The sequence below is a fragment of the Gadus chalcogrammus genome, chromosome 4 (genome assembly GCF_026213295.1).
Source record: "Gadus chalcogrammus isolate NIFS_2021 chromosome 4, NIFS_Gcha_1.0, whole genome shotgun sequence".
NCBI lineage: Eukaryota > Metazoa > Chordata > Actinopteri > Gadiformes > Gadidae > Gadus > Gadus chalcogrammus.
The window spans coordinates 6,895,883-6,922,742 of NC_079415.1; the positions used below are offsets into that span (position 1 = coordinate 6,895,883).

At 49.9% G+C, this 26,860-nt stretch overlaps 1 protein-coding gene across 1 annotated transcript; it reads right to left on the reverse strand.

Moving 5' to 3' along the window:
• Positions 1-477: 477 nt before the first annotated feature.
• On the reverse strand, positions 478-26,406 carry vcanb (versican b). Its single transcript, XM_056588610.1, has 13 exons — positions 26,206-26,406; positions 25,588-25,653; positions 24,816-25,220; positions 22,851-23,025; positions 22,461-22,588; positions 21,756-22,049; positions 11,188-11,301; positions 10,587-10,700; positions 7,582-7,740; positions 6,791-6,873; positions 5,055-5,199; positions 4,351-4,533; positions 478-2,664 (listed from the first exon to the last, which is right to left on the reverse strand). Exons 2-13 carry the CDS (start codon positions 25,640-25,642, stop codon positions 2,414-2,416), a joined length of 2,106 nt encoding a protein of 701 aa, XP_056444585.1. The 5' UTR covers positions 25,643-25,653; positions 26,206-26,406; the 3' UTR covers positions 478-2,413.
• Between the last annotated feature and the right edge of the window lie 454 nt (positions 26,407-26,860).

Sequence of the window (26,860 nt, forward strand, 5' to 3'; positions counted from 1 at the left end):
ACACACACACACACACACACACACACAAACACACACACACACACACACACACACACACACACACACACACACACACACATACAGGGGCCATTCATGGTGTGACACTCTTGCCATTTGATTTGTAATTTAAAAAATATTATTACGGCTCAAAGGAGATTATTTTAGAAACTGGATGACGACATTAATGGAAGTTTGGTTTTGGGTGTGTTTTTTTCCCCGTACTTCTCGGTTTGGAGTGAGCACACCTATTTAAGGTTTGGAACAGACTATTTTGGTTCAGTGCAACCTCGTCACAGCAGTCATTGGGAAGGTGGGTGTAACCAAAATTGGAAAGGGAATTAAGGAATATACTCAGTTTAAAACAACTCTCTTGTCAGATGTACTTAATGACTCATGGGAATCAGTTATTACCAGCGTCTTGCTCAAGTATTCCTGTAGATAATGGCTGAAGACATCAGGGATCGAACCTGGTACCTTTAAGAAATGTAAGGATTTTGGCAAAAAATGTTTTTTTCCTTTTTATTGCACACATGATTAGGGCATGATCACAGACGGTACAGCAAACAGAAACTTCAACAGAGAATAGAACAAAGAATAGGTATAAATAAGCTCTCAGAAACACCGTTAACATCCCCTTCAAGATAGGGAATACTCCAAAAACATTTTCAATAAAAAACGCTATTTCAAAACACTGAATATTTATATATATAAAATCATTGATAGCACATCAATACGACAAGACAACCAACAGTTAAAAATGTGTGATGGAACAACACAGAAGAAACAGCGACGGTCTTCTGGACGGGCAGATATGTTTTTCTAGTCTAGGGAAAGATCTCCACACCGGTCCCTGAATGGTTAACAGTTCTGGTCCCGGGACAACAGATTCCAGATCTGTGATTATCCTCTTCTTTCAGTCCACAGCATGTCTCTCAACAAGGTTCAATTAAAAGCAGACCCTTTTGCTTTGAGCTTCTCCCAAAGAGCATTTGGGGTCACGGCAGATGTTGGATAGATTTAGTGATAGATGCCATCTTGATCTCGGGCCCCAAAGGAACAAAGACGATGTGTGACGATACACACAGACAGGATATTGTAGTATTGTCACAAGACGTGGATTTCATGATATAAATGTTATTTCTTGGTTTGAACATTGATCATATCTGTAAACAGCATTAGCGCCACTGTTTTCTTACTTCAGAGCAAGTGAAATAATTTTTTGTATGAATCACAGTTTTTTCATCTTCTCAAACAATAAATTAGATTTATCTTGTGTCATATATCTATTCTTTATCCTATTATTAATAATGATACGATCAATCTTAGTACAAAAAACATATTCACAATTTACTTTCCCTTTTTAGTTGTGCTATATTTATGAATCCCAAAAACACATCTCCAATGACCTGGAAATGTCCAGTTTTGCAAAAAAACTAATTTAAACAAGTTGAGGCAATATTAACGATGAATGCCTGCCCTTTATATACTTAAAGTATTTTTTTACTTTTAAGTAAAAAAGTAAACCAAAAATGTACAAATCATTTTAAAGAAGGCACAAGGTGAAAATACCATGTTCATATTCACCTGGATCATCTTCCAGATGGACTAGAGACAGAGAAATCCAGTGGGAAAGTAACGACTAAGTATATGTTCCTTAAACCAGCCCTTTCATTTATCCTAAAAAATACATAATTCTGAAGGCTCGGATTTAAGGGTGAATTTTCATGTTGTTTTATGTTGGCGGTCCATGAATTTAGGTAAAACAGCATTGATGTTATGGTGCCATCCCACATTCACATCCTCTAAATCACTCTTGTTCACCCGCCGCAAACTAAACATGCCACATTTCGCCTTGACAATTACACGTTTATGAATTTTTGCGCTGAAAAAAACGATAAAAAAAAGATTTAGTATGCACAATGGAATAGAACTCTTTGAAAAAAACATAAATTTTAAAGTTTAGCTATATTTCTTACAACAGTATAATGTTTTTGTAAAGTCAGTCGACCATCACCAAGACACCACCATGTCTGGGTGATGGTTGACTGACCAATGATGGTCAACTGATCTGTATTACAGATCTGACACGAAACGTGGCACATTTGGTTAAACTCATCTCCTTTAGTCCTATATTCATCGATTGAGAGTCATTGATGGGCAGGTCAGTTCATCACAGCTGCCTTATCTGTGTCTCTGAACTGAGCCAGGCCCCTGATATTGCAATGGCGTTCGCTATGGGGATGGCATTGGTAACCAAGGTGATCGCTAGGGTAATCGCTATGGTGATCACTACTGTGATCGCTAAGGTGATCGCTAAGGCGATGGCTAAGGTGATCGCGACATTGATTCCTATGGAGATCGCCATGTTGATTGCTATGGAGATCGCCATGGATACCAACCCCCTGGATACAGCTCAACGCCTCATCTCGCCCTCCTCCTGTGATTGGCTGCCCGGATGTCTCTTCTCTCTCTGCAGCTGGTGGTAGCGCCGCTGCAGACCGGAGAAGGTCTTCTGAGAGTTCTGGTTCTGGGGTTGTGACCGCTGGGGACTGTTGTAGTTGGGATGGCTGCTGAGGCCCAGGTGCTGGTTGTGATGCCAGCTCTGATAGTGGTTGTCCAGGTTGCCGCGATGCTTCTTGGCAAACGTCTTTTGGTAGTTTGCAGCTGGAAAATAGCGGGGTATTTGGGTACAACATTATCATCTTTCACTTCTAAAGATTCATATAAAAATGATTCACTTGAGCCTGCGGCATACTAACAGCAAAACAAATACTTTTCATCACAACATCAAAATAATTAGAACCAAACGGCATTCATGGTTGTCCCTGAACAACTCCATCACATTCACCACCAGACAACCCTGTAACCAAAACCAGACAACTATGGAGTTAGATTCATGCCAAAACCCCGCACACACGCAAAACGTGTTTTGCTCACGCAAAACGTGTTTTGCTCACACATAACGATTCACACGCACACAACGTGTTTTACTCACGCAAAATGATTCACACACACGCTCAGTGTGGTTTGCAAATACAAAACATCATTCACAAACTAAAGCATTTTGCTTCAGAAACAAATACAGTATGTTTTACAAAAAGTACAAAAGATAATCCTTCAAGTAGCCTACACAAAACAATTCTACAAGTACGGAACATGAAAGCTGCGCGTGGATCGGAATGCATTTGCGCACGGATCGGATTGCATTTGCGTACGGAACAGCAAGGCGGAAAATTAGTGCCAAAAGTCACGTGACAAATAAATGTCCTGTTATTCACACTACACAACAGCAGGTGGCGGTGTTGAGTCAGTTTAAGGCCGCCAGGACGATCTTTTTTCTCCCCAAAATCTTTATTTGATGCCGGCCAAACGTGTGTGGATTCAACTCCATACTATGCGACTTGCCGCCCCTTTGTCACGGAATCGTACGACACGGAGAAAAGCTAGTTTGGGAGATTAAATTGAACAAAATGAGCGGCCAACAGGTGAGTCCAATGGAAGTGTCGCCACTCTGTTTTGGCATCAAATAAAGATTTTGGGGAGAAAAAAGATCGTCCTGGCGGCCTTAAACTGACTCAACACCGCCACCTGCTGTTGTGTAGTGTGAATAACAGGACATTTATTTGTCACGTGACTTTTGGCACTAATTTTCCGCCTTGCTGTTCCGTACGCAAATGCAATCCGATCCGTGCGCAAATGCATTCCGATCCACGCGCAGCTTTCGTGTTCCGTACTTGTAGAATTGTTTTGTGTACTTGAAGGATTTTTTTTTGTACTTTGTGTAAAACATACTGTATTTGTTTCTGAAGCAAAATGCTTTAGTTTGTGAATGATGTTTTGTATTTGCAAACCACACTGAGTGTGTGTGTGAATCATTTTGCGTGAGTAAAACACGTTTTGTGTGCGTGTGAATCGTTATGTGTGAGCAAAACACGTTTTGCGTGTGTGCGGGGTTTTGGCATGAATCTAACTCCATAGTCAACCCCACCACAACACAACCCCGTCCCCACCACAACACAACCCCGTCCCCACCACAACACAACCCCGTCGCCACCACAACACAACCCCGTCCCCACCACAACACAACCCCGTCCCCACCACAACACAACCCCGTCCCCACCACAACACAACCCCGTCCCCACCACAACACAACCCCCGTCCCCACCACAACACAACCCCGTCCCCACCACAACACAACCCAACCCCGTCCCCACCACAACACAACCCCGTCCCCACCACAACACAACCCCGTCCCCACCACAACACAACCCCGTCCCCACCACAACACAACCCCGTCCCCACCACAACACAACCCCCGTCCCCACCACAACACAGCCCCTCTCTGCGTACCGCTCATGCAGGTGACCTTGGGCGTGTCCCACTGGCCGTCGGGCCGGCAGCGGATGGTGGGGGCTTGGCGCTGGATGAAGCCCTGCTTGCAGTGGTAGCGCACCAGGGAGTTGATCTCATAGCGCTCCTTCAGGGTCCCGAACACCCGGGCGTCAGGCACCACCGGGGGGTGGCTGCAGGAGACTGGAGAGGCACAAGGGTTAGGTCTTTGGTGAGGTCGATGGGTTGGTTGTATCCGGCGTGGGGTCTATTGAAGGCCCAGGTTGAATTTGGTGCGTGTGGTTGCTTGTATGTCCGCTGTGTAGACAGCGGGCATGTGCAGTGACTTGAGGAAAACCATCCTTAATGCGATGGCCCTTGCATCCTCGATGCCGTCATGAAGTGTGTGTGTGTGTGTCTGTGTATGTGTGTCTTTGCGTGTGCGTGCCTGAATGCGTGTTTCTGTGTGTTTCTCTGTGTATGCGAGTATCTGTGTGTGTGTGTGTGTGTGTGTCTGTATATGCACGTGTGTGTTAGTGTTTCTGGGTGTGTGTGTATGGGTGTGCGCATGTTTGTGTGTGCATGTGTGCGTGCACCACGGTGCATGCATATGTGTCTGTGTGCGATTGTGTGTGTATGTGCCTGTGTGTATGCGTGAGTATGTGTGTGTGTGTGTGTGTGTCTGTGCATGCCTGCGAGTGCGTATGTGTGTGTGAGAGGCCCACCTGTGCCCTTCTTGCAGGTGAAGGTGAGGTGGTAGTTACAGGGCACGTCGTTCCACTGGCCGTCCTCGTGCCAGATCATCACCACACAGTCCTCCCCCAACTGGAAGAAGGAGTCCGGCTGGTTCGGCCTCCAGTGCTCGTATTGCTGCAAATCAAAATCAGATCAATATTATACTTGTGTACTGACAGCCCTGTACACATGCAGCCGTCTTTAACGGGAGTTACAAGTTACAAGTCGCTCACAGCAATTTTCCTTTGTGTGTTGCCTTTTACAAGCAGGCAGGGGTACTGCAGACATCAGGGTTCAAACTCATAACCTAACTCTTTTGAATATTTTGAGACCTCCTCCATAAATCCCAGAGTCTAGAGACACTTTGAGATAGGACTGGACCTCATGTTCTTGCTAGTGCCTCCATATATCTGAGGATGGCAGTCAAAAACTCATTTCCCAATTGATCTTTCTAGACCCAGACCAAACTGTTGTACCGGTAGTGAAATTATGTGGACGGACATGGGGACGGACATGAGATGTGATTCCCGGATTTACCAGGCAGGGGTGCTAAAAACCCTTATTTTGTTGTGTTGGGTTGTGGCGGTGTGGGTTGGGGGTTGGACAATTGGAGGAGATTTTGACAGTTTGGTCTGTTGTCAAGTATCATTTCCCAAGTTTCTTCATCATACAACGGTTGCTATTATTCTCGGGAAAATTAAAAGGAAAATTGCCATATGGCCTTAATCACACGTGCAGTCCAACACAAGGCCTTCTCTCGATCGCTCCCTTTCTCTCTCTCTCTCTCTCTCTCTCTCTCTCTCTCTCTCTCTCTCTCTCTCTCTCTCTCTCTCTCTCTCTCTCTCCTCTCTCTCTCTCTCTCTCTCTCTCTCTCTCTCTCTCTCTCTCTCTCTCTCTCTCTCTCTCTCTCTCTCTCTCTCTCTCTCTCTCTCTCTCTCTCTCTGTTCTCCTCCATCATACACACCGTCCAACCCTTTCTCTCACTTTCTCTCCCTCTTCCTCCCTATCCCTTCTTTCCTCCGCCTTTCCTCCCCCCTCTTTCTCAATGACTTGTGTCTTATTCTCCCTCCCTCTCTCTCCATCTCCCTTCCTCTCTCCGCACAGATGTACATAAACCTATATACAAATATATGCATAAAGATATTTCAAGAATCCCAGCGCAGCTAACATCTGCGCAGTATTCAGTGTCTTGTCTCTGTCCTCTCTCCTGAATGACGCAGCTGCTAGGCTCTCGGGGGGGGGGGGGGGGGGGGCGACACACACCATCCACCAGCGTGGCTGCGTCATTAATGGGATTGAGAAAACATGTTGGTGGGGAGCGCTGTGTGTGTGAACATGAGGACACTAGCCGAGGGACAAGGCGGTCGTCGCTAAAAGACAATAGCTCTGTTATTGGCGCTGTTCAGTTGACGTGAAAGGATGAACCGTGTGTATGAAGTGGATGGAACAATGTTATTATCAAAATACGATTACTGTTATGAGGATAGGTTTCGTTAGTAGCGGCTGTGGAGCCCAACCGGTAGACTAAGGCATTGACACTGCCAAGGTGAGGAGTTTGATTCCCAGTAGGGTCAACCATGTTACAAATATTTGATATCCCAGTGCGGAAGCACTTTAGATAGAAGCGTCCATCAAATGCCATAGATACATTCATAATATGAACACGTTTAAGTTATAGTAGTTGTTGTGGTGTTGTTACTAATAGTATTGTGATGGATCTGGTTACCATGGTGCTGCCGTCGGTCCATCTGAAGTCTCTCTCGTACATCCTGTCGTTGAGGCCGATCCACTGGTAGTCATGACCCAGATCTGCAGACACAACCACATACACATCACTCACATGACAGCTCTGTATTGGAATACAGTAGGGTTCACATGTCCTTGTCATAGTCACATTGAGGTTGAGGGTACTTTATTAAGCCCAAAGGTGATTGTTTTGAATGGGCATATGTCTCAAGATGGTCTCCGGGTGTCTTCAGTAGGAAACACTCATAACAACAATGACAGATTTGGTTTCCTGCTAGAAACTAGCCGATAGCCAGGCTAACAACTGCTGGATAAATTCCCATCCAGGAGCAAGCATCCTATCCACCATAACAACCATAAAGATGGTCAACTAAAATGGAACTCAAGTCAAGTCCATCATATTGGTAAAGCCATCAATCGAAGTTAAAATCTCAAAGGGCTTCAAAGGACATCTTTAATGACATCACCCTAACTTAAGGCTCAGTTATGGTTCCAAGTCGACGCAGCGCAATGACCACGCAGACGCTTTGACGCAGTCGTGATCCTGTTTTGGTTCTGCGTCGGGTTTTAGCGAGCGGACCAATCACAGCCCCCAAATTTTTGGGAGATGCAAGTTACGGCCCCCTTGCGTTGCGTCAACGTGGAACCATGATGAGGCCTTAAGTCAATCCCAAAGGGTAGGAGAAAACTGCCATAAATATCCACAAAGATGAAAAAAAAATGAAACCAGGGAGGGGCTGCGTTGGGACGTCCCGGTGGGTGCAGACTCACGGTTGATGTGGTTCTGCTCCTCCTGGGACAGCACGCTGACCAGGTGGGCCCCGTGCATGCGGCACTCCCTCTCGGCCGCGTCCCAGGTGCGGCGGTGGGTGAAGTACTTGTAGCAGTGGGACTGGAACTTGGTCCAGCCGTAGCCGCACGTCTGCGTGTCTGGTGGGGTAGAGAGACATAGAGGGAGGGAGAGAGACGGGAGGGAGGGAGGGGGAGGGAGGGGGAGAGGGAGAGAGAGGGAAGATGGAGAAGGAGAGAGAGAGAGAGAGAGAGAGAGAGAGAGAGAGAGAGAGAGAGAGAGAGAGAGAGAGAGAGAGAGAGCGAGAGAGAGAGAGAGTGAGATAGAGAGCGAGAGAGAGAGAGAGAGAGAGAGAGAGAGAGAGAGAGAGAGAGAGAGAGGGGGGGGGGACACACGCAAACAAAGAGATTTGTATTCATAATCTATAGTATAAATATTACGACTACATAATAAGATAATAATAATTTAAAATACAGATTTGATTGTAATTGATTAATCTAACCACTCCGATCATATTGCAATGATGCTACAGTGCTATGTGGTTGACCACAGATAGAGAGAGTAAGAAACAGAAAGGTAGAGGGAGAAACAGAGCCAGAGAGAGAGGAAGAGAGTGAGAGAAAGAGAGAGAGAGAGCCTGAGAGAGAGAGCCTGAGAGATAGAGCCTGAGAGCATGAGAGAGAGAGAGCGGAATGCAGAGACAGAGAAAGAGAAATAAAAAGAAAGCGGGAGGCAGAGTGAGAGAAAAGTAAAGAAAAAGAGAGGAATAGAGCAAGAGAGAGAGAAAGAAAGACAGAGAGAGAAAGAAAGAGCTAGAGAGAGAAGATAGACAGAAAGAGAGGGTTCCAGACTAATACTGATGCACAGCTGGAGAAGAAACCCCCTGAGAGGACTTCACAGTTGGACTTCATTACCCTGCAAAACACAGCACACCCCTTGTCTCCAAACACACACACACACACACACACACACACACACACACACACACACACACACACACACACACACACACACACACACACACACACACACACACACACACACACACACACAAACAGACACAGACACACACCCAAAAACACCAACACACACAAACAAAAACAGATTCACAAACAAACGCATTCACACGCACATGAAACACAGACAAACACACACACACACAGACACACACACCCACACACACACACACACACACACACAAACACACACACACACACACACACACACACACACACACACACACACACACACACACACACACACACATACACAAACACGCACGTATAAACACACACAGACATACATACAAACATAAATCCACACACAAACACACACAGACACATAAACCCACACAAACACACGCATATGAACCCACACACAGAGACACACACACACAAACGCAGTATCATCAAAATCAGTTTAATATAGACCAGCCTAAGCCCCGTAATCAGCGCTCCCTGCCTGGTCGGCTATGTAAACAAGCGCTCCTTTGTTTCCTCTGGCCCCCCCCCAGGTTTCGTCTTATTCGAATGAAGCTTTTGATTCGGGTCCTTGAGGGTCCCTCCCGTCATCATCAGCCCATTATCGCATCACCATTGATCAAATTAATAACTCAAGCAATGCCCCGCCCCCCAGCACCAGCACCACGCACACACACACACACACACACACACACACACACACACACACACACACACACACACACACACACACACACACACACACACACACACACACACACACACACACACACACACACACACACACACACACACACACACCTGGTGGGCCAGGTGAGCGACCAACTGGGCCAACTGTCAAACTGATGAAAAAGACTACTCTTTTCTGCAGGACAGAGACCTAGTTAGACAGGGTTGTGTTCAGCGGATGTAGGCTATAGTCAAGATTCTAGATTACATACTTTGTTGCCGTGTCAACCACTTAAAATAAACTGACTTTAGTGCAGCTTTCGAAATTCACAATACAAACACATGTTAACATTGAGTGACGGTTAAGACGGACGGAGGCAGTGAAAGAGACGGCACATCACAATGAGTGCCGCCATTTTGGTCGTTCTGTTGGTTGGAACGTTTTTTTGGGTTACTTGTCGTGAAGTGATTTGTCGTTATGGGGAGACATTTTTGTGGTTCAAACTGCCACAGTCGTTTTTCATGTTTTCATTAGCCTAATATGGAGCAGTAACACCAACAAAAACTCCCATGATGCACCTTAATGTACAAGCCCTATAAACAGATGATGATTGTTCAGTTAACCCTTCGCTTCGTCTCTTCGTCCCTGGGAACTTTGCTCTCCCAGCTGTGTATTCGCGTGTCTACACTTGAAACCTACAACACATGATTTTGAGATGTTGTGCTTATTTGAAGAGATTGAACATCTGTGTGGAACATGAAGGGATTTTGGGAACTTCAATTGTGAGTCATGTCATTAAGAATGTTGTTCATTTGTTTGATTCATCCCCAACACATTGAGAAGGAGAGAGAGAGAGAGAGAGAGAGAGAGAGAGAGAGAGAGAGAGAGAGAGAGAGAGAGGGAACACAAAAGGAAGAAAGAGAAAGAGGGAGAATATGAGTGAGGGTGAACGTGAGACGGAGAGAGACAATATGAAACAGAGAAGAGTAGGACAGATAATATGAGCGAGAGCAAATAGAAAAGGGAGAAAGAGGGAGCGAGAGAATATGAGAGGGAACACGATGGAGGGGGAGAGACCATGAATGGAAGAAGAGAGAAAGATAGACCATGAGAGGGAGAAAAGATGATAGGGAGGAAGTTATCCCTAAGAGATTATTTTAGGTTGAGGTATGTGGTATTGCCATTCTTAAAAATGTCATTCTGTAAAATGTCATTCCGCTGCTGTGACACCAAATCCTTCCCGTCTGGGATCACTAAAGTCTTTGTCTTGAATCGAAAATGTCCACTGAATGGCGCAACACGACATGTCACTCTCGGTGATGAGGGTGTCTCTTACCATGTTCACAGAGCTCTCCTGAGTAGCTTGGCAGACAGAGGCAGGTGAAGGTGTGCAGGCCGTCCACACAGGTGGCTCCGTTCAGACAGGGGTTGGACTGGCACTCATCAACATCTGGACACACACAGGCACACGACAGAGGCCCATGTTATGCTAGGTTATCTCCTCGGCCGTCTGTCTGTCATCTCCACACCAGTCTGTTAGACTCATCGGTCCGTTATCTCCTTAGAGGCACACATAGAGGCACGAAGCCACACACACACACACGCACGCACGCACACACACACACACACACACACACACACACACACACACACACACACACACACACACACACACACACACACACACACACACACACACACACACACACACACACACACACACACACACACACACACACACACACACACACACACACACACACAAACACACACACACGCCCCTAAACGTGCATGTATGAGTACACACACACAGATACACTGGAATTCACACCAGGACACACACACACACACACACACACACACACACACACACACACACACACACACACACACACACACACACACACACACACACACTCCCACGCACACACACTCACCGATGTGGCAGTATTGTCCGGTGTAGCCCGGTGCACACAGACAGATGGGGGTCGTCTCCTTCATGAAGCAGGACGCTCCGTTCTGACACCCGTTCACCACACAGGGCAAGAGACCTACAACAACAACAACAACACAACAACAACTTGCAAAGTCAATAGGGGCTCATGAACGGCCCCATGACATCAACTTTTTAGAGGTATATAATACAAATATTATACTTCCAGGTGTGAGTGTGATTAGCCGTTACAAGCCTCTTCTGACATCACAAGTGGGCGTGTCCACCTAGATGTGTGACGGATAGATGAGCAACGTTTGCTACAGGCCACTGGGTAGGGCTGGTAGACTGATCTATCCAGCACACATCTTGGTGGACACGCCCACTTGTGATGTCAGAAGAGGTCGATTTCCAAAACGGCTTGTAACGGCTAATCCCACTCACACCTGGTGGTATAATATGTCACCTTTAAAGACACACTTGCTTGCGGACCACCCCCCCAAAACGTGTCCTACCTTGGACATCCACGTCCCGGTCCAGGACCGATTCACCTCGGATGACGACCACGGACCCCTCGGTGCCGTTCCGTTCCCCTTCCTCCGTCGACACCCCGGGTTTGGCCTCCACCAGGACCACACTCTCGTTCTTACTGTCGTAGTCCACAAACTCGTCGTCAGGTAGAGCCGTGGTTGGGAGGGAGGAGGTGGTGGTGCTGGTGCAGGCGGTGCGGGAGGAGGGGTCAGAGGTCGCCGCCCGCTGAGTGGTGGAACGGGTGTGGTGGTCAGAGGGAGTGGGGGCAGGTGGGGGAGGAGGGGTGGTGGAAAGCGCAGGGTGGTCTTCTTCGGAAAGTTTGATCTGGCCTGTGACTGGGGTTGTGGACCGGCTAGGGGACGAAGAGGTGGATGTGGGCTCCCCGGGACGGGAGGTGTGATCGTGGGGGTCCGACAGAGAGGGGTCTGGGTGGCGTCCCTGCGTGGTTTGAACCTCTCGGGTAGGGGACGAAGAGGTGGATGTGGGCTCCCCGGGACGGGAGGTGTGATCGTGGGGGGCCGACGGAGAGGGGTCTGTGTGGCGCCCCTGCGTGGTTTGAACCTCGCGGGTTGGACTGACTCGTTTGATTTGGTCGACTCTTATCGCGTCCTTTGTTGTTTCGGCTGCCTGGTTTGACACAGATTGCGTCGTTTTGCGTACCTGACTCACGCTGTCCTGTGTTGTCTGCTCCATCTGATTCGGACTCGATTGTGTGGTTGTGTCCGCTCGGCTTTGACCCGATTGTGTGGTTGTGTCTGCTCGGCTTTGACTCGATTGTGTGGTTGTGTCCGCTCGGCTTTGACTCGATTGTGTGGTTGTGTCTGCTCGGCTTTGACCCGATTGTGTGGTTGTGTTTGCTCGGCTTTGACCCGATTGTGTGGTTGTGTCTGCTCGGCTTTGACTCGATTGTGTCGTTGTGTCTGCTCGGCTTTGACTCGATTGTGTGGTTGTGTCTGCTCGGCTTTGACTCGATTGTGTTGTTGTGTCCGCTCGGCTTTGACTCGATTGTGTGGTTGTGTCCGCTTGGCTTTGACTCGATTGTGTGGTTGTGTCTGCTCGGCTTTGACTCGATTGTGTGGTTGTGTCTGCTCGGCTTTGACTCGATCGCGTGGTCGTGTCTGCCTGGGTGGTGCTTCTCTGTGTGCTCTGTGCTGCCGCGGTCGTGCTGGCCTGCGTTGTTTGTACCAGCGCCATCACAGCACGCTGTGTTGTCGTCGTCTGCTCCCCGGCGCCCACGCCGGACGTCGTCGTCGTCAACGACGACGACGTCGACGCTCCGGCGCTCCGGCGGTCTCCGGCGGCGACGGTGCCGGGGGGGACGGTGGCCGTGGGCAGGACGGTGTAGGCGACGTGCCCGTGAGGCGTGGGGTCGCCGGAGCCGCCCTCCTGATCCCCGGAGGTCTCCTCGTCTCCGGAGAACTGGTCCAAACCGGAGCCGGGCTCCGAGCCCACCTCCTGCCCCGTGACGGCCCCCGGGACCAGGGGGAGGATGGTGTAGGGAGGGGGCTTCACCGTGGTGGTGGTGGTGTCTTTGACCGACTCGTCCTCCCCGGAGCCGTCTCCGTCGGCCGACGCCGAGCCCTCAAAGTCCTCCCTCTCCCCCCGGTTCTCGGCGGGGGTCTCCCCGGAGGGCAGGGGTGTCGAGCTTTGCCCCGCATAGGACGGGGTGTACGTGGGCCGATCTGGGCCTCCTCCGCTTTCTAATTCCGTCTCGTCCGTCACGTCGACGCGGGGCTGACCTTCTCGGGCGCTGGGGGTGCCCGTGGTGACGGTGGTGGTGCCGGCGGCGGCGGCGGTGGTGGTGCTGGCAGCGGCGGCGGCGGCGGTGGTGGTGCCGGCGGTGGTGCCGCCGGTGGTGCTGGCGGCGGCGGCGGCGGTGGTGGTGCCGGCGGCGGCGGCGGTGGTGCTGGCGGTGATGCTGGCGGCGACGGCGGCGGTGGTGGTGGTGCCGGCGGCGGCGGCTGTGGTGCTGGCGGCGGCGGCGGCGGTGGTGGTGCCAGCGGCGGTGGTGGTGCTGGCGGCGGCGGCGGCGATGGTGGTGCCGGCGGTGGTGGTGCCAGCGGCGGCGGCGGTGGTGGTGCTGGCGGCGGCGGTGGTGCCGGTGGCGGTGGTGGTGGCCGGGAGCAGCAGGGCCCCATCGGCGGACCCCCCGTCGGGGAACACGTCCCCTTCCAGGGTGGAGGCGGGGAGGAATGCCGAGCCCTCCGTCTCCTCGTAGGGGCGAGCGCCCACGGTGACTTGCCCGGACGGGACAGCCGAGGACGGGAGCGGCGCCGTGGAAGACGGGCGGGTGGCGGCGGCGGACGATTCGGGGGTGGCGGTGGCGGTGGCGGTGGCGGTGGCGGTGGCGGTGGCGGTGGCGGTGGCGGTGGCGGTGGCGGTGGCGGAGCGGGCTGTCGCCGTGGGAGACCGGAGGTCGACCGAGGGGGTCCGCGGGGTGACGGGGTACGCGCGGTCGGAGGAGGGGGTGGCCGCCTCCCCAGATCCGTCCGACACCTCCACCACCGCCGTTTCTGCGACCGAAGGAGAGGAGGTGATGTCTCCGGGCGTCTCGTCGCGGCGCTCTACTGGCGCTTCCTCCGAGGGGATCAGGATGGACGCGTAGTCGAAGTGGGAGCCGACCTCCTCTACCTCCTCCTTCACCTCATTGTCCTCTCGGTTGAAGTAGTCGGGCGTGGCCGTCTCGAACTGGTCTCCGCGGGCCTCCTCCGGTAGGCCTGGCTCCAGGTGAACCTGGGAGGGGCAGAGGAGGTCGCACATGATAGGGTCAGGCTGCAGAACGGTCAGGTGGTTGGGACGTTTGAAATTACAGCTCTGAAAGGTCCTGGGTTCGAACACTAACCCGTAGATTCTCCAAAACAACAAAGAATATCACAAAGAAATTTGTGTAACCCTAACCCTAACCCCGCACCATACGAGAAGTGGAAAAAATTCCAGTTAATGCAGCATCAAGGTTAACTAGAGATCTTTTGATTTACTATTGATGTTCATGTTTTATAATGGTGTTCCTGTTATGGTTTTCATTCATTTATACGTTTATTTACAATTATACACTCACATTATTATACAGCAAATAATATATGTATTATCTACAATAAGTCCTCACTCAAACTCCCTGAAACTCAAAGCACATAGAGGGCAATTTTTTTACGGAGAAATACACACAGAACAAAATTGTAGCCGACATGTGTTGGTTGACGGGAGACCTCTTTTTTAAAGATTATTTAATTATTTAAGGTTTTTTCCTTTAAATGTAAAGTGAGGTAGACAAGAAGGAATGGGAGATAGCGGGGAAGACATGCACTAAGGAACCGAACCCCAGTCGCTGCGATAAGGACCGGTACTTCATGGCACGCGCTCTACCCGGTAAACCACAGGGGGCGCCGCAGACGAAGGTACCTCTTGTTTCCCGTTGATGAAGGTGAGCGTCGGCGGCAGGGTGGCGGTGGCGGCCGGGTCCACGTCGTCCGCGTCCCCTGGACCCAGCAGGAAGTCAGTGCCGAGCCCCAGGGACATGTCCGTGAGCTGGGGGAAGCTGATCTTCCCGTCCTCGCCTATACCCAGCGGCTTGTTCAGCATGTCCAGGATATGGCTGACTGTAAACAGAGATCAGTCGTTCAGATCGGTAACTCAACCTCTTGTTTTTCATGCTATTCGAACAAACAGAAAGTCACAACAAGGGAGCCAGGTCGCATTTTGATGTTGACGGCAAATTGTCCCGGCTTTAAATATTCCCAGGTTCTGATTAAAGGACGGCAGTTCTTCTTACGTCGTGAGCCTGTCTTTACGACTTTCGGGACTGTGTGTTTGAAGCTTGGATGTTTTTATCCAAAGTCTGTTTGAGCATCAAACAGACTTGTATGAAGTTCGACTAGGATGATGGAAACGAATCCCACTGAAACCCATCGGAGGCCAAACACCAAACTGCTGTGTGTTGGTCTGCCGATCGGGTCGTTAGACCATTCAAAGCGATGGTGATGTTTACTCTATTGACATGTTTGCCTCGAATGTAAACAGGGCCGCGGCTTGGTATGGAACACAGAAACGGCCTCGCGTTACCAAAAACATTTCGTACAAACTAGTTCCACGAAAACACATGGGAAACACGATAAACCTCGACTCGATTCGCGCAATCTTCCGCTCTGTTCCCCGTATGCCTGGCTCCGTGCCGTACGAAGTCGATTGCGTTTAATTGCCGACTGGGGGGTTTACACAACGTGCTCCAAAACAATGAGGAAACACTTCTCGTGTCTTGTTGATGAAGGTGAGCCAACGACTCGCGTCTGGCTGAAGACATGCTGTTTGTATATATCTCGGAGGCACTTAGGACCCTGCGTTGGTTATGATTTGGGTCTGGGGGGCCCCCCTGCCGAGAGAGGGTGGTCTCGGCTCAAACAATATGCGCCTTGTGTGTCCTTATTAAGACTTTATGGACACACGTGGAAGCCATATCGTGGGAACCGGCATGAAATGTGAAATGCGTAATAGTACCCCTTGCACTGCACCTGAGGTGAGCTCCCTCTCTGAGCGGTCATTAACGCACGGACACACACACAGTACGCACGATAAGAAGCCTCCGTTTGCCTTAAGAGAGAGAGTTATGCGTGTTTCTGTTTGCACGTGTGTGCCTGTTTGTTTCCATATATGTTCACATATGGAGTCAGAGAGAAGAATAGGGAGGAACTCAGGGAAGGAGTGACGAATCGGGCAGGGATTCTGGGGCTAATTTCGAGGAATTGCAAAAATTCCTATTTCTGCTAAAGTTTCGCAACAGAAACACCAATACTTCATCCTCCCTCGACATGCGTCCCAACATGTGTGGGTGTGATGTTAAGCGCCTCCCTTGATGCCCGACAAACTCTTACCCGACTGATTGTGGTCGTGCACGTTCACGATGATGAGGTGGTAGGGCGCTTTGGACGACGCGTCTTCGGGGACGGCCAGCGCTCGGCTGAGGTCGTACGGCTGGGTCACCCCCTCCAGGCCCGACGAAGAGTGGGAGGAGCCAGCGTCGGAAGACCCGGCCTCCTCCGCCTCCTTTTCCGTCTCCTTGTACACCACGGCGGTCCAGGGACGCTGCTCCTGCCCCACGCCCGGCTCCGGGGTCACCCCGGCTACCGTCGGCACGGTAACGTCAGCCTCAGACGGGCCGCGGGTCACCCCCGGCTGGGATGAAGAAGAAGAAGAAGAAGAAGAAGAGGAGGAAGAAGAAGAAGGACTCGTGCTCGTGCTGCTGCTGCTGCTGCTGCTGGTGGAGGTGGTGGGGGTGGGGGTGGAGGAAGCTTGGCTCCGTGCCTGCGACGGGATGACCGGCGTGGGATCCTCAGCACCTCCGGACGCGTCCCCGCTGGTGCTCCCCTCTCCACTGCTGCTGCTGCCGCTCTCTGCCTGGACCCCCTCTGCCTGGTGCCCCTCTGCCTGCTCCGCCCCTCCCTGGTGTGTGTCCAGGCGCGGGGGCTGGGTCAGGGAGGTGGTCGGAGGGGTGGGCAGCGGCGGGAGTACCATGGGACCCTGGGAGTCCCTTCTACCCGGGACCGACTCCACCCGGTCGTGACGCGCGTCGATGTCCGCGTCCCCGGAGTCGTACTCCGGGAAAGGGGTGGTGCCGGGGGCGGGGGTGGAGCCGCCCGGGGCCGGGCTGGGGGTGGAGGGAGCCCTGGAGCCGGGCCGCTCCGTCGACCACGGTGCGTCGGTGTCGGCCGGGGTCGGGCGCGCGGCGGGGTCATCGGGGACGTGGGCGCCCGCAGTCGTTTGTGCGCGGGCGGCGACGCGTGGCGTGACTCCGCGCGGCGTCCCGGCCGTGTCCGAGGCCGCCTGTGGCGTCGGCGAGGTGGCTAGCGACCCGGGTTGCTCGGTTGTGGCGTGCGCCGCGTCCGAGTCCGGGGTGGGCTTGACGGTGGCGACGGTGGCGGCGGTGGCGGCGGTGGTGCTGGGGACGAACGCCGCTGGCGTGTAAACGTTGACGTTGGCAGCCACTGCAGGGGCGGCGGTGGTAGGGTCTGGTAGCCTGGCTACAGAACAGGAAAGGGAAATTAGAGAAAAGCAAAATAAACATGGTGTCCAAGCATCCAGGGGCAATTAGAGAGGAGAGGAGAGGAGAGCAAATGACAGGGGGATGGGTGAGATGACAGAGAAGAGGACAGGGAAAGGAAGGAAGGAAGCAGAGGTTCTAAATAACGGTTTGGTTATGACTCATGGCGATCGTGACAGCGTGTAAACAGGGAGAGATGAAATGTCACGGCAGCGTTTGGTTCCAATTCTCAATCAGCAGGAAACACAAGAGGAATACTGTTTGAAATGATGCTGTGCAACCGAGTACACTTAAAAGGAGACTTTTTTCGAACAGCAAGTAGCCGTGAGAACAAGGGTAGGCACACAGAGCTCTATAAAAGGACATTTTAAACTTGAAGGATATTTTTAAAACATTAGTCACCTGTCAGGAACACACCCCCGTTTAGATTACTGGAAGATATCTACGTGCAACAACGTCAGGGTAAGAATAGACACAGACGCCGTCCAGGAAAAACTTGGTTCTAGATAAAAGACATGGGAACCGTTTTCAAACTGCACTTTTAGGGCAGATCTTGACCAGACGTCAAAGGTCTGTCTAGGGCAGGAAAGCAAAGAAGAATCACAAAGAGACATACTACTATGCACACTCATTTCTGTGTGACTAATCCTCAGTCATACAGTAAAAAGCGTCTTGCAGAAGAGAGTTTTGAGCTCTCTCAACCAAACTCATTCCGAGCTCAAACTTTTACTGTTACTTTTTACTGTCTCTGAAAAGTTTGTATCATTGTGATGCAACGCGGACCATGAGACCACGGTGTGTGCGGAACAATGCTCCTTTGTGTTGGTCTGCTCTCCGTATTTATATAGATAGTCCCCGGAGAGCAGGGCCCTAGACCTGTACGTCACTGACATGCTGCTTTTATAAACAGCATGTAATTGACTTCTTCTTGCTCGCTGTCAGAAACACGCCTGCATGGGCGGGGTGCCTCCAACCCTCGCTTTCCCTTCTCCCTTTTCGTTCTTTCTTTCGTTTCTCTCTTCTTTCGTTTCCTTTTTTACTTTCTCTTGCTACATCCTTTTTTTCTCCTTCTGTGTCAATCATCTTTTTTTCTTTATTTCCTCTTCACTTTAATTCTTTTCTTTTCGTCATCACACAACATTCCTTCACGTACATAGCATAGCATAGGTGCTAACAACCCGCCTCAACACATGTACAAACCGTTTCTTTATATTCTGGACGTAGTCGCGCAGTCATCACTTATTATTTATTACGGAGAACCGGGTGAAAGTGGAGCCAAACTCCAAAGCTTTCGACCCTGCCCAGGCATGATGTCATGGGCTTGGCAACCAGGGGCAATCTGGCCTGGGCTAGGGTCTGTCTACGCACCCGTCGGGCTATGGTGCGTTAGCCCTGCTAGCTCCCGCCTGCACCACCTGATAGAATGACTGGCACGGCAGCCCTGACACAGAGTGACGGGTAGGAAAGTACCGCAGCTGCAGAGCTAGCATTGCTTTGACATTAAGAAATGCCATCGTATATATATATATATATATATATATATATATATTTATATTTACATACTACAGTGTTTATCGCGTTGAAAACTCCAAATGGCCATGAAAAATGATATTTATGCATTTGGATGTGTGTTTAACGTTTAATAAGCAAGATGGAAATTAAAAAAACATATTTATATACGTGTATTTGTGTGCAACATTTAGCAAGCTGTTTGTATTAGTTGTTTTGGAACAAAATGATTGGTGGGATTTGAGCTAGAGCTTCTCTCATACTTTTTACTTTTGTTTTTGAAAGATTTACCCACTTTGGCTTTCAGTACAGCAATAAAGGTATTTTGTTATGCCTGCCCCAAGCTCAGTCGTCCAGGAATTTATAATGGCGTGTGTTTCTGTAGTTCATGCATACAACTATTTAATAGAGTGTCAGGGATACGTGGAGAAGGATGAAGGTGATGGAGGATGTGTTGGTGGTGGTGGAGAAGGGGTCTTTTTTTATAAGCGGTCTTTATTCTTTAATGGGGAATTACAGTACTTTTGCTGTTCGCCTCCCTTCGCCTCTCTCTCTCCCCCCCCCCCCCCCCCCCCCCCCCCTCTCTCTCTCTCTCTCTCTCTCTCTCTCTCTCTCTCTCTCTCCCCCTCTCTATCTGTCTCCCCCTTTCCCTCTCCCCCCTCCCTCTGGGCTTGGTCCAGCTGTAATGCATTAAAGACCTGTCCTGTTTCTGCAATATCTATGCAAGAGAGCATGAGTCGGGTTTTCCCCTCGTAAAAAAAAAAAAACATTGTCCCGTCGTAAATGTCACCCCATAGAGGTTCCATCTTCTATACAATTTGTTGTGTTTCAGAGGGGGGCAAAATCCAACAAAAATGTGGGGTTCCACCCCTCGCGGGAGTATTGCGTCATTTCTCCGAGAGGGTTTTCTGCTGTGATTTGGCCGCTGGACAACGCCAGAGTAAGGCGCGCCACGGATGACGACAATCGCGTCTCAGGATGCCAGATAGCCGACTTTGGTAAGAAAACAAAAAACGTTTCTCTTCTGCGCAGTTAAAGCCAAGCTCTGAGAGTTCTCAGCTGCACTGAAGTCACTCTTGGATAAGATTGGAGGCAAAAGTCTGAACTTAAACGTCTGAACCTCTAGGAGAAATTAGGAGTCTCAATGGACCAAAAAAACAAAAACGGTCTGCTTTTTCTTGTCTTTTGTTTAGCTATGTTGACCTCCTTTCAAACCGTTTCAGTATTTCTCCGGCCTTCTCTAAGGCCTCCCTGGAACACAACGGTGTCCACCCATACAAGATGTCCTCCCAGCAGCCGAGAAGCCTGGACAGCCCCCAGCAGGACTCAGAGATAGAGGCTCAAACAAACAAGCTCCCTTACCAGAGACTAACTGTTAAAAGAAAAACAATGGAAGGCATGCTATCATGATCTCCTTGAAATCCTTGTTCCTGCTGTGGAACAAGGATTTGATGTAACACTCATGCTAACAGAAGAACACGTGATAAGGTGTCGGCTGAGCCTATGGCTAACCCCTTAACTTCAGAAGGGCGGAATTTACAGCAACCTTAGGCCTTATACCCCCAGCGGCCATTTTGGTTATAAATGCTAGCAGCTACTAGCGTTGAGGCCAAGGTGGAGTCATGGCCATGACCTACTGGGCAGAGACCCATGTGGTTGATCACCGAGGGTGGGGTTATCTCCCAGCTGCCCTGGGGAATACCCAGGGAACACCCAGAATGAGCTGAAGAACACCTGGGTGACCCTACTTGCCCTACGGCCCCCACAAACCCCTAATCTGGACGAAGTGGAAAAGTAAATGGATGTTGGATGGATGGATGGTGCTTTATAACAACAGTGATGCGCTTCAATGTTATTTCCCCTTATATGAACCCAAAAAACACGCATTCACAAACACTGTGACAAGGACAACTGTGCACGGTGCCACCGGCATGCCCATCAGGCTAAGTTCGGCGTAAAAGTGCCTTGCACAAGGGCACCTGGACGTTAAGCCAGGAGAAACTACAACCCTTTGACGCCAATGAACCGGCTGTTATTCTCTGAGCCATTGCCTGCCTACTGTTTTAGACAAAACCGATCAAAAATAGAATCTGATTGAGGATATGACAGTCTATTTGTTAGGGTATTTAACCACCAGCTGGATGGTTCTGGGTTCAATATCCACAGTCTACCGGTAGGGGACCTTGCGCAAAAGGGTCTCACCCCTACTTCATTAATGACATGTATTTGTAACTACTTGGAGATAAACCTCTTCAGTATGAACTATGATTCATCGGAGAAAGCGATTTGTCTGCTTTACCCTTAAAGCAGTACACTCCATATTTGGCAGCATTAATTATGATTCATTAGTAATAGAGATAACCCTTAAGCAGAACACTCTGTATTTGGCAACATTAATTATGATTCCTAAGTAATAAGCGATGAACCTTACCTTTAAAGCAGTGAGCTAAATTTTTGACTATATTAATTACAATTCATAAGTAATAAGAGATTAACCTTACCTTTAAAGCAATACACTCCATATTTGGTGGCAGGACTTGGGAAGCCGGTCTGGTTCTGGAACCGGTACAACGTCCGGACCCCCAGAAGCCCCCCGCCGCACTGAGGCCTTGGCACGGAGACGGGGTAGCGGACGCTGCCGTCCGACAGCCAGCCGTAGTCGCAGCGTCCGTAGCCTGCCCTCCAGGCGGCGTACAGCTGGCCCGGAGAGGCCAGCACCGAGTCCCGGGTCAGACACTCCCGCCGGGCCTCCTCCAGGGACAGCTTGGAGGAGATGGGCGGGTGGAAGACCTCCCCTGCGTGGGACAGAGGGCGGGAGGGTACAGTGTTCAGGAGGCTGGAGGGTCAGGGTTCAGTCCGTAGCTGAACTCTGTCTGCCTTTCGGCATCCCTGAGCGAGATTCCCCAACCCCTACCTGAACGTTAAACCTCTGCTGAACACAAGTTAGATGACTCAGCATTGGTATTTCAGTCTAAATGTTATTTCTGGAACATTCCTGTTAATTATGTTGCTAAAAGCAATCATATATTCTGCTCCTACTTAGCATTTAGCTTATCAAATGTGCTACGATAAATCGACAACATGATTATTCACCCAACCACCACAAAGACGACACAGCAGTAGATTTGAATGCATTACGTAGCATGAATCACACAGTTCATCCCTTTAGAACAGAAAATACTCTTTAAACTAAAGCTGGAACTTACCGTTGAGTTCTTCAACGTAGCAGTAAACATCGTACGTCTCGTCAGAAGGACGCAAGCCGTACGTTTTCACTCCCGGCTGGTTCTTCCTGTCTCCATGGCAACCTGGACGGGGCTTCGTGATTGGGTACCTAGAAAAAACGATAAACACACATCAAGGCATTCAGGCGGACCGTTTTATCAAAAGCCTAATAACTAAGTAAGTATGTGAAGTCGATCCCACTGGATGTCTTCGGTCTGCCTGAGTACGGCCTTCGACGAGAGCTTAGAAACGGCTGCCAGGCCACAATCACTGATGGAACCGAAAATAAAAACAATCGTGCGACGTTGACGCACGGCAAACTACAATCCAATAAATGGAAATTCTGACTGATAATACATGAAAACACGCACCTGACACTCTGGTCAGCCAACCAACCGGCGTCACACTGGTCAAACCCGTCCTCGAACGCGGCGTTGAGCTGTCCAGGGGTGGCGATGCTGCCTCCCGCCGTCAGGCAGGCCCGTACCGCCGCGGGGTAGTTCAGGGTGTAGCGGCTGGCACTGGCCCGGTAGTGGAAGACCACCCCTGGGGGGGGGGAGAGGAGGAAGACCACCGGGAATAATCACAACTATGGCTAAGGGTGGGTGGGAAGGAGAGTGCAGTGGCCAGGGTTCCACTCTAGACCGTCAAAGGCACTGTGTTCGTTCCCCGACCTTTGGCCATCCTACTACCGCTTCCTGCAGCCTGAGGACACGCATCTGAAGTCACTGGAAGTCGCTTTTTAGATAAAAGCATCTGCTGAATTACGAAGAGCAGATTATCAGGGGGGGGGGGGGGGGGGAAACCGAGCTGACAGTCACTGCTCTGGTTTGAATTTCCCCCGGCAGCTGAGTTCAATTCTTTGGGTTTGCAGGAGGCGGGGGTGGTAATCTGCCACAGTGGGACGCTTCAAAACAACGGGCATGGAGACAAAAAACCAAAGCCGCTCAGTGCAGTTTCACATGCAGTCAAAACAAACAACGTTGTTATCACCGTTGTATTCATGTTTTTTGTTTTTTTGTAAGTGGATGAACACTACCTTCATTATTCAACTCCTTGCGAGCCTAGGGATGCTGTTATCCGTAAATGACGCAGAATTAGATATGATTGCCCGAAGAGAAAAAATAGGAAAGTTCTTTTTTGGAAGTGGAAACTCTCATCTAGCCAATACAAAGGCCGGTTCGGCAAGGCCTAGGCTGAGTTACGGTGTAGGGAACCACGAGACGTTGGGCTACTTTAGCTGTCATTTCGAAACCGTTGAGGCTGTTGTCTTGCGTAATTGGCTCCATTATTTTCAACTGGGAAACAGTGGGGAGTGGGGGGGGGATTATATCTTGTCTGTGGGGATATCCTGGCAGGGTAGACGACGTGGGGAAGATGTGAATGAATGAATGGATGGTGAACACGGAGTTGTATGTCCCGTGCATAAGAGACCCTTTGTCTGGGAACCGCTGAACAAAGCCAAATGTTCGGTGCAAATGTGGAATCTTTTTGTGAGTGTCTTGGGCCCATGTGAACACGGAGCTCTGGATGAAATATTATCCAACACGGGCGGTGCTGGCTTCCTATATCTGCCCTGGCTGTCTGTCTGGCTGGTCAGTGGAAACCGAAACAGTGGGAGATGTTTGGCAACGAGTCAACGACAGAGTGCCATTATAGCATTCAACATCTTCCGGATTAAGTGGTCTTTTGTCGTTGTCGTTGCTGGGGTTACTGCTGACATGTTTCGTGCTATATTATATCTGAATAAATGATGACTACCCTGGGTGTTTTAATAGCACACGTGCTGAAGCCAGTTTTGGGTGCACCTGGCTGTTGTCACGGTTACATTTCATATTTGGATCTATATTATTTTTTTCACTGAATTGCATGCTGGGAATTGCATGCCTCAATTAAGATGTCCACTTTTCTCCTTCCAGCCCAGTGACTGCTGCTCATTTTCAGTGTGTCGTTATAAAATTGTATTTATGAGTGCACAGAAGAAACATGGAGTAATGGTGAAACACTCTGACTCATCGTTTTCTTAAGTTTCGGTCATAGTTTCCCAGTGCCTCAATCGGATCCTGAAATCAAACGAGTGGATCCGTCAGCGACAGCGAGTGAATCATCCCACAGAGGATGCTCAGCGATTTTCTTTCTACCACGTTTCTCACTATATTACAAATGAGTCTATTCAGAGTCGGAGTTCATGTTTTCTTAATGCCTTGACCCCCAGAGGACTGTGTAGCCGTCCGGCTAGCCGCACTGCGAGATCTCGAAATACACGTAATAGCCAAAAAAAACATACAACAATGTCGACGACACGTTTACCGCCACCACCTCTGACGTGTACTCACCACTGACGCTCAGCGAGACCGAGTCCTGAGAGTCGTCCATCCCGTGCATGACCTCGCAGAGGTAGAGGCCGGCGTCGCTGGCCCTCAGGCCCAGCACCGTCAGGGAGGCGTCGCCCGGGGCCCCCGACGACGGGCCGGGCACCGACACCCTGCCCTTGAAGTCCTGGCCCACCTTCATCACCCCGCCCTGGGACACCAGCACCACCTGGTCCCCCTGCCCGTCCAGACGGCTCCACTTGACCCTCAGCTCCTCTGGGTGCGGGGTGGGGGAGGCCTCGGAGGGGGACAGCTCGGGGGAGTCGGAGACGGGGGTGGAGAAGTGGCAGGGCAGGACCACCTGGCCGGACAGAGACCCCGACACAGCGGAGTTCTTTCCTTCCGTCTTCTTGATGTCATGTGCTGGCGCTGAGGACACACACACACACACACACACACACACACACACACACACACACACACACACACACACACACACACACACACACACACACACACACACACAGACTTTGTAATGCTACAATAGATATTTTTCTTGCATTTTATCATCAGGTGTATGTCTGTGAGTGAGTGAGTGAGTGAGTGAGTGAGTGAGTGAGTGAGTGAGTGAGTGAGTGAGTGAGTGCGTGCGTGCGTGCGTGCGTGCGTGTGTGAATCAAGGAACGAAAACTATCAGGAGGCATTATAAGAGAGCGATCATAAGAATGCTGAGAAAAAAAATAAATAACAAGAAGAACGACTCAGAAGGCATTAAAGGAGGGTATAGGCCACTCACCTTGTTGGGTGAATCCAGCACAAAGGCACACCAAACACAGCAGCTGAAGAAACATCTCGAGCCAATCTATTGAATAACACACCGTTACGTCTAATGCGACTCATTTACATTTGTATGCATGTGACGAACACAGCAAGTGTCAACTATAAAGGAATGTCAGATATATAATTCGATTTCCATATGAGCTGTCAGAACAAGGAATCGGATGTATATTCAATAAATAAATAAACATTATCAAGCCATCCTTTCTAGACAGTCTGACAGCTGATCCTAATGGACATTAGCGTTTCCAAGTGTCTGTTTTTATCAACACGTTTGTTATCGTTTCTTTATCAGTGTGGGAACATTCCAACCACAGCTAATTGACAAAGACCACAAATAAAAACAATCAAGATTATCAATAATATACAATCAAGTGAAATTCGTAAAAATGAATGATTATCTATAAGAAAGAAAAGCATAGAATGACCATCCAGTCTAACAACTTATTCAGCATTTGGCTTTTCTTGAAGTCTCTTAAAAAGTCTCGCCCAAGTCCATATGGGTGTAACATAGTTGCGTCAACCTCATATTTTAGTTAGGGAAAAATGAAAACAATGCAAATAAAAGTAAGGATACCTTTTAAAAAAACACCAACACAACTTGAACCGTGCTCATCCAGTGGTGCGTGTCTGCAGCGCTTTGACTTTTTAGGTCCCTGGGGATCGCGATCCAAGTTCTCCTGACGGCTCCTACCTCCTTGAAACAGCTGTGTGCCTGAACCGCTCTCCGCACGACTAAACCCACGGCTGAGAGTAGAAATCCACTTTACACATAACGTGAGCCCCGCCGGTTAGAAAGAGGAGGGACGCACATGTTCAACACCCCGTCACCCGCCCAACAGAATCCCAGATCACTTAGAGAGAGAGAGAGAGAGAGAGAGAGAGAGAGAGAGAGAGAGAGAGAGAGAGAGAGAGAGAGAGAGAGAGAGAGAACAAGAGGAAGAGAGAGAGAGCAAGAAAGAGGGAGAGAGAGAGAGAGAGAGAATATGAAAGAGGGAGAGAGAGAGCAAGAAAGAGGGAGAGAGTGAGAGAGAGACTAAGAGGGAGAGAGAGTAAAAAAGAGGGAGAGAGAGCAAGAAAGAGGGAGAGAGAGAGAGAAAAAGAGAGAGCAAGAAAGAGGGAGTCCAAAAGAGATGAGAGCCAAGATAGCAATAAAAAGACGCAGGAGAGAGCAACAGATACAGAGTGAGAGACAGAGAGAGATGGGCGAGAGGGAGCGGGCTTTTGGACTG

Excerpts from the sequence above, each read along its gene's own strand:
- vcanb (XM_056588610.1), bottom strand. The coding sequence starts at position 25,642 with ATGTTTCTTCAGCTGCTGTGTTTGGTGTGCCTTTGTGCTGGATTCACC. Across the intron at positions 25,221-25,587 it reads TGCTGGATTCACCCAACAAG|CGCCAGCACATGACATCAAG; the intron begins GTGAGTGGCCTA and ends GTGTGTCCTCAG. Across the intron at positions 11,302-21,755 it reads TGGAGTGTATTGCTTTAAAG|GTCTCTTGCCCTGTGTGGTG; the intron begins GTAAGGTTAATC and ends TTGTTGTTGTAG.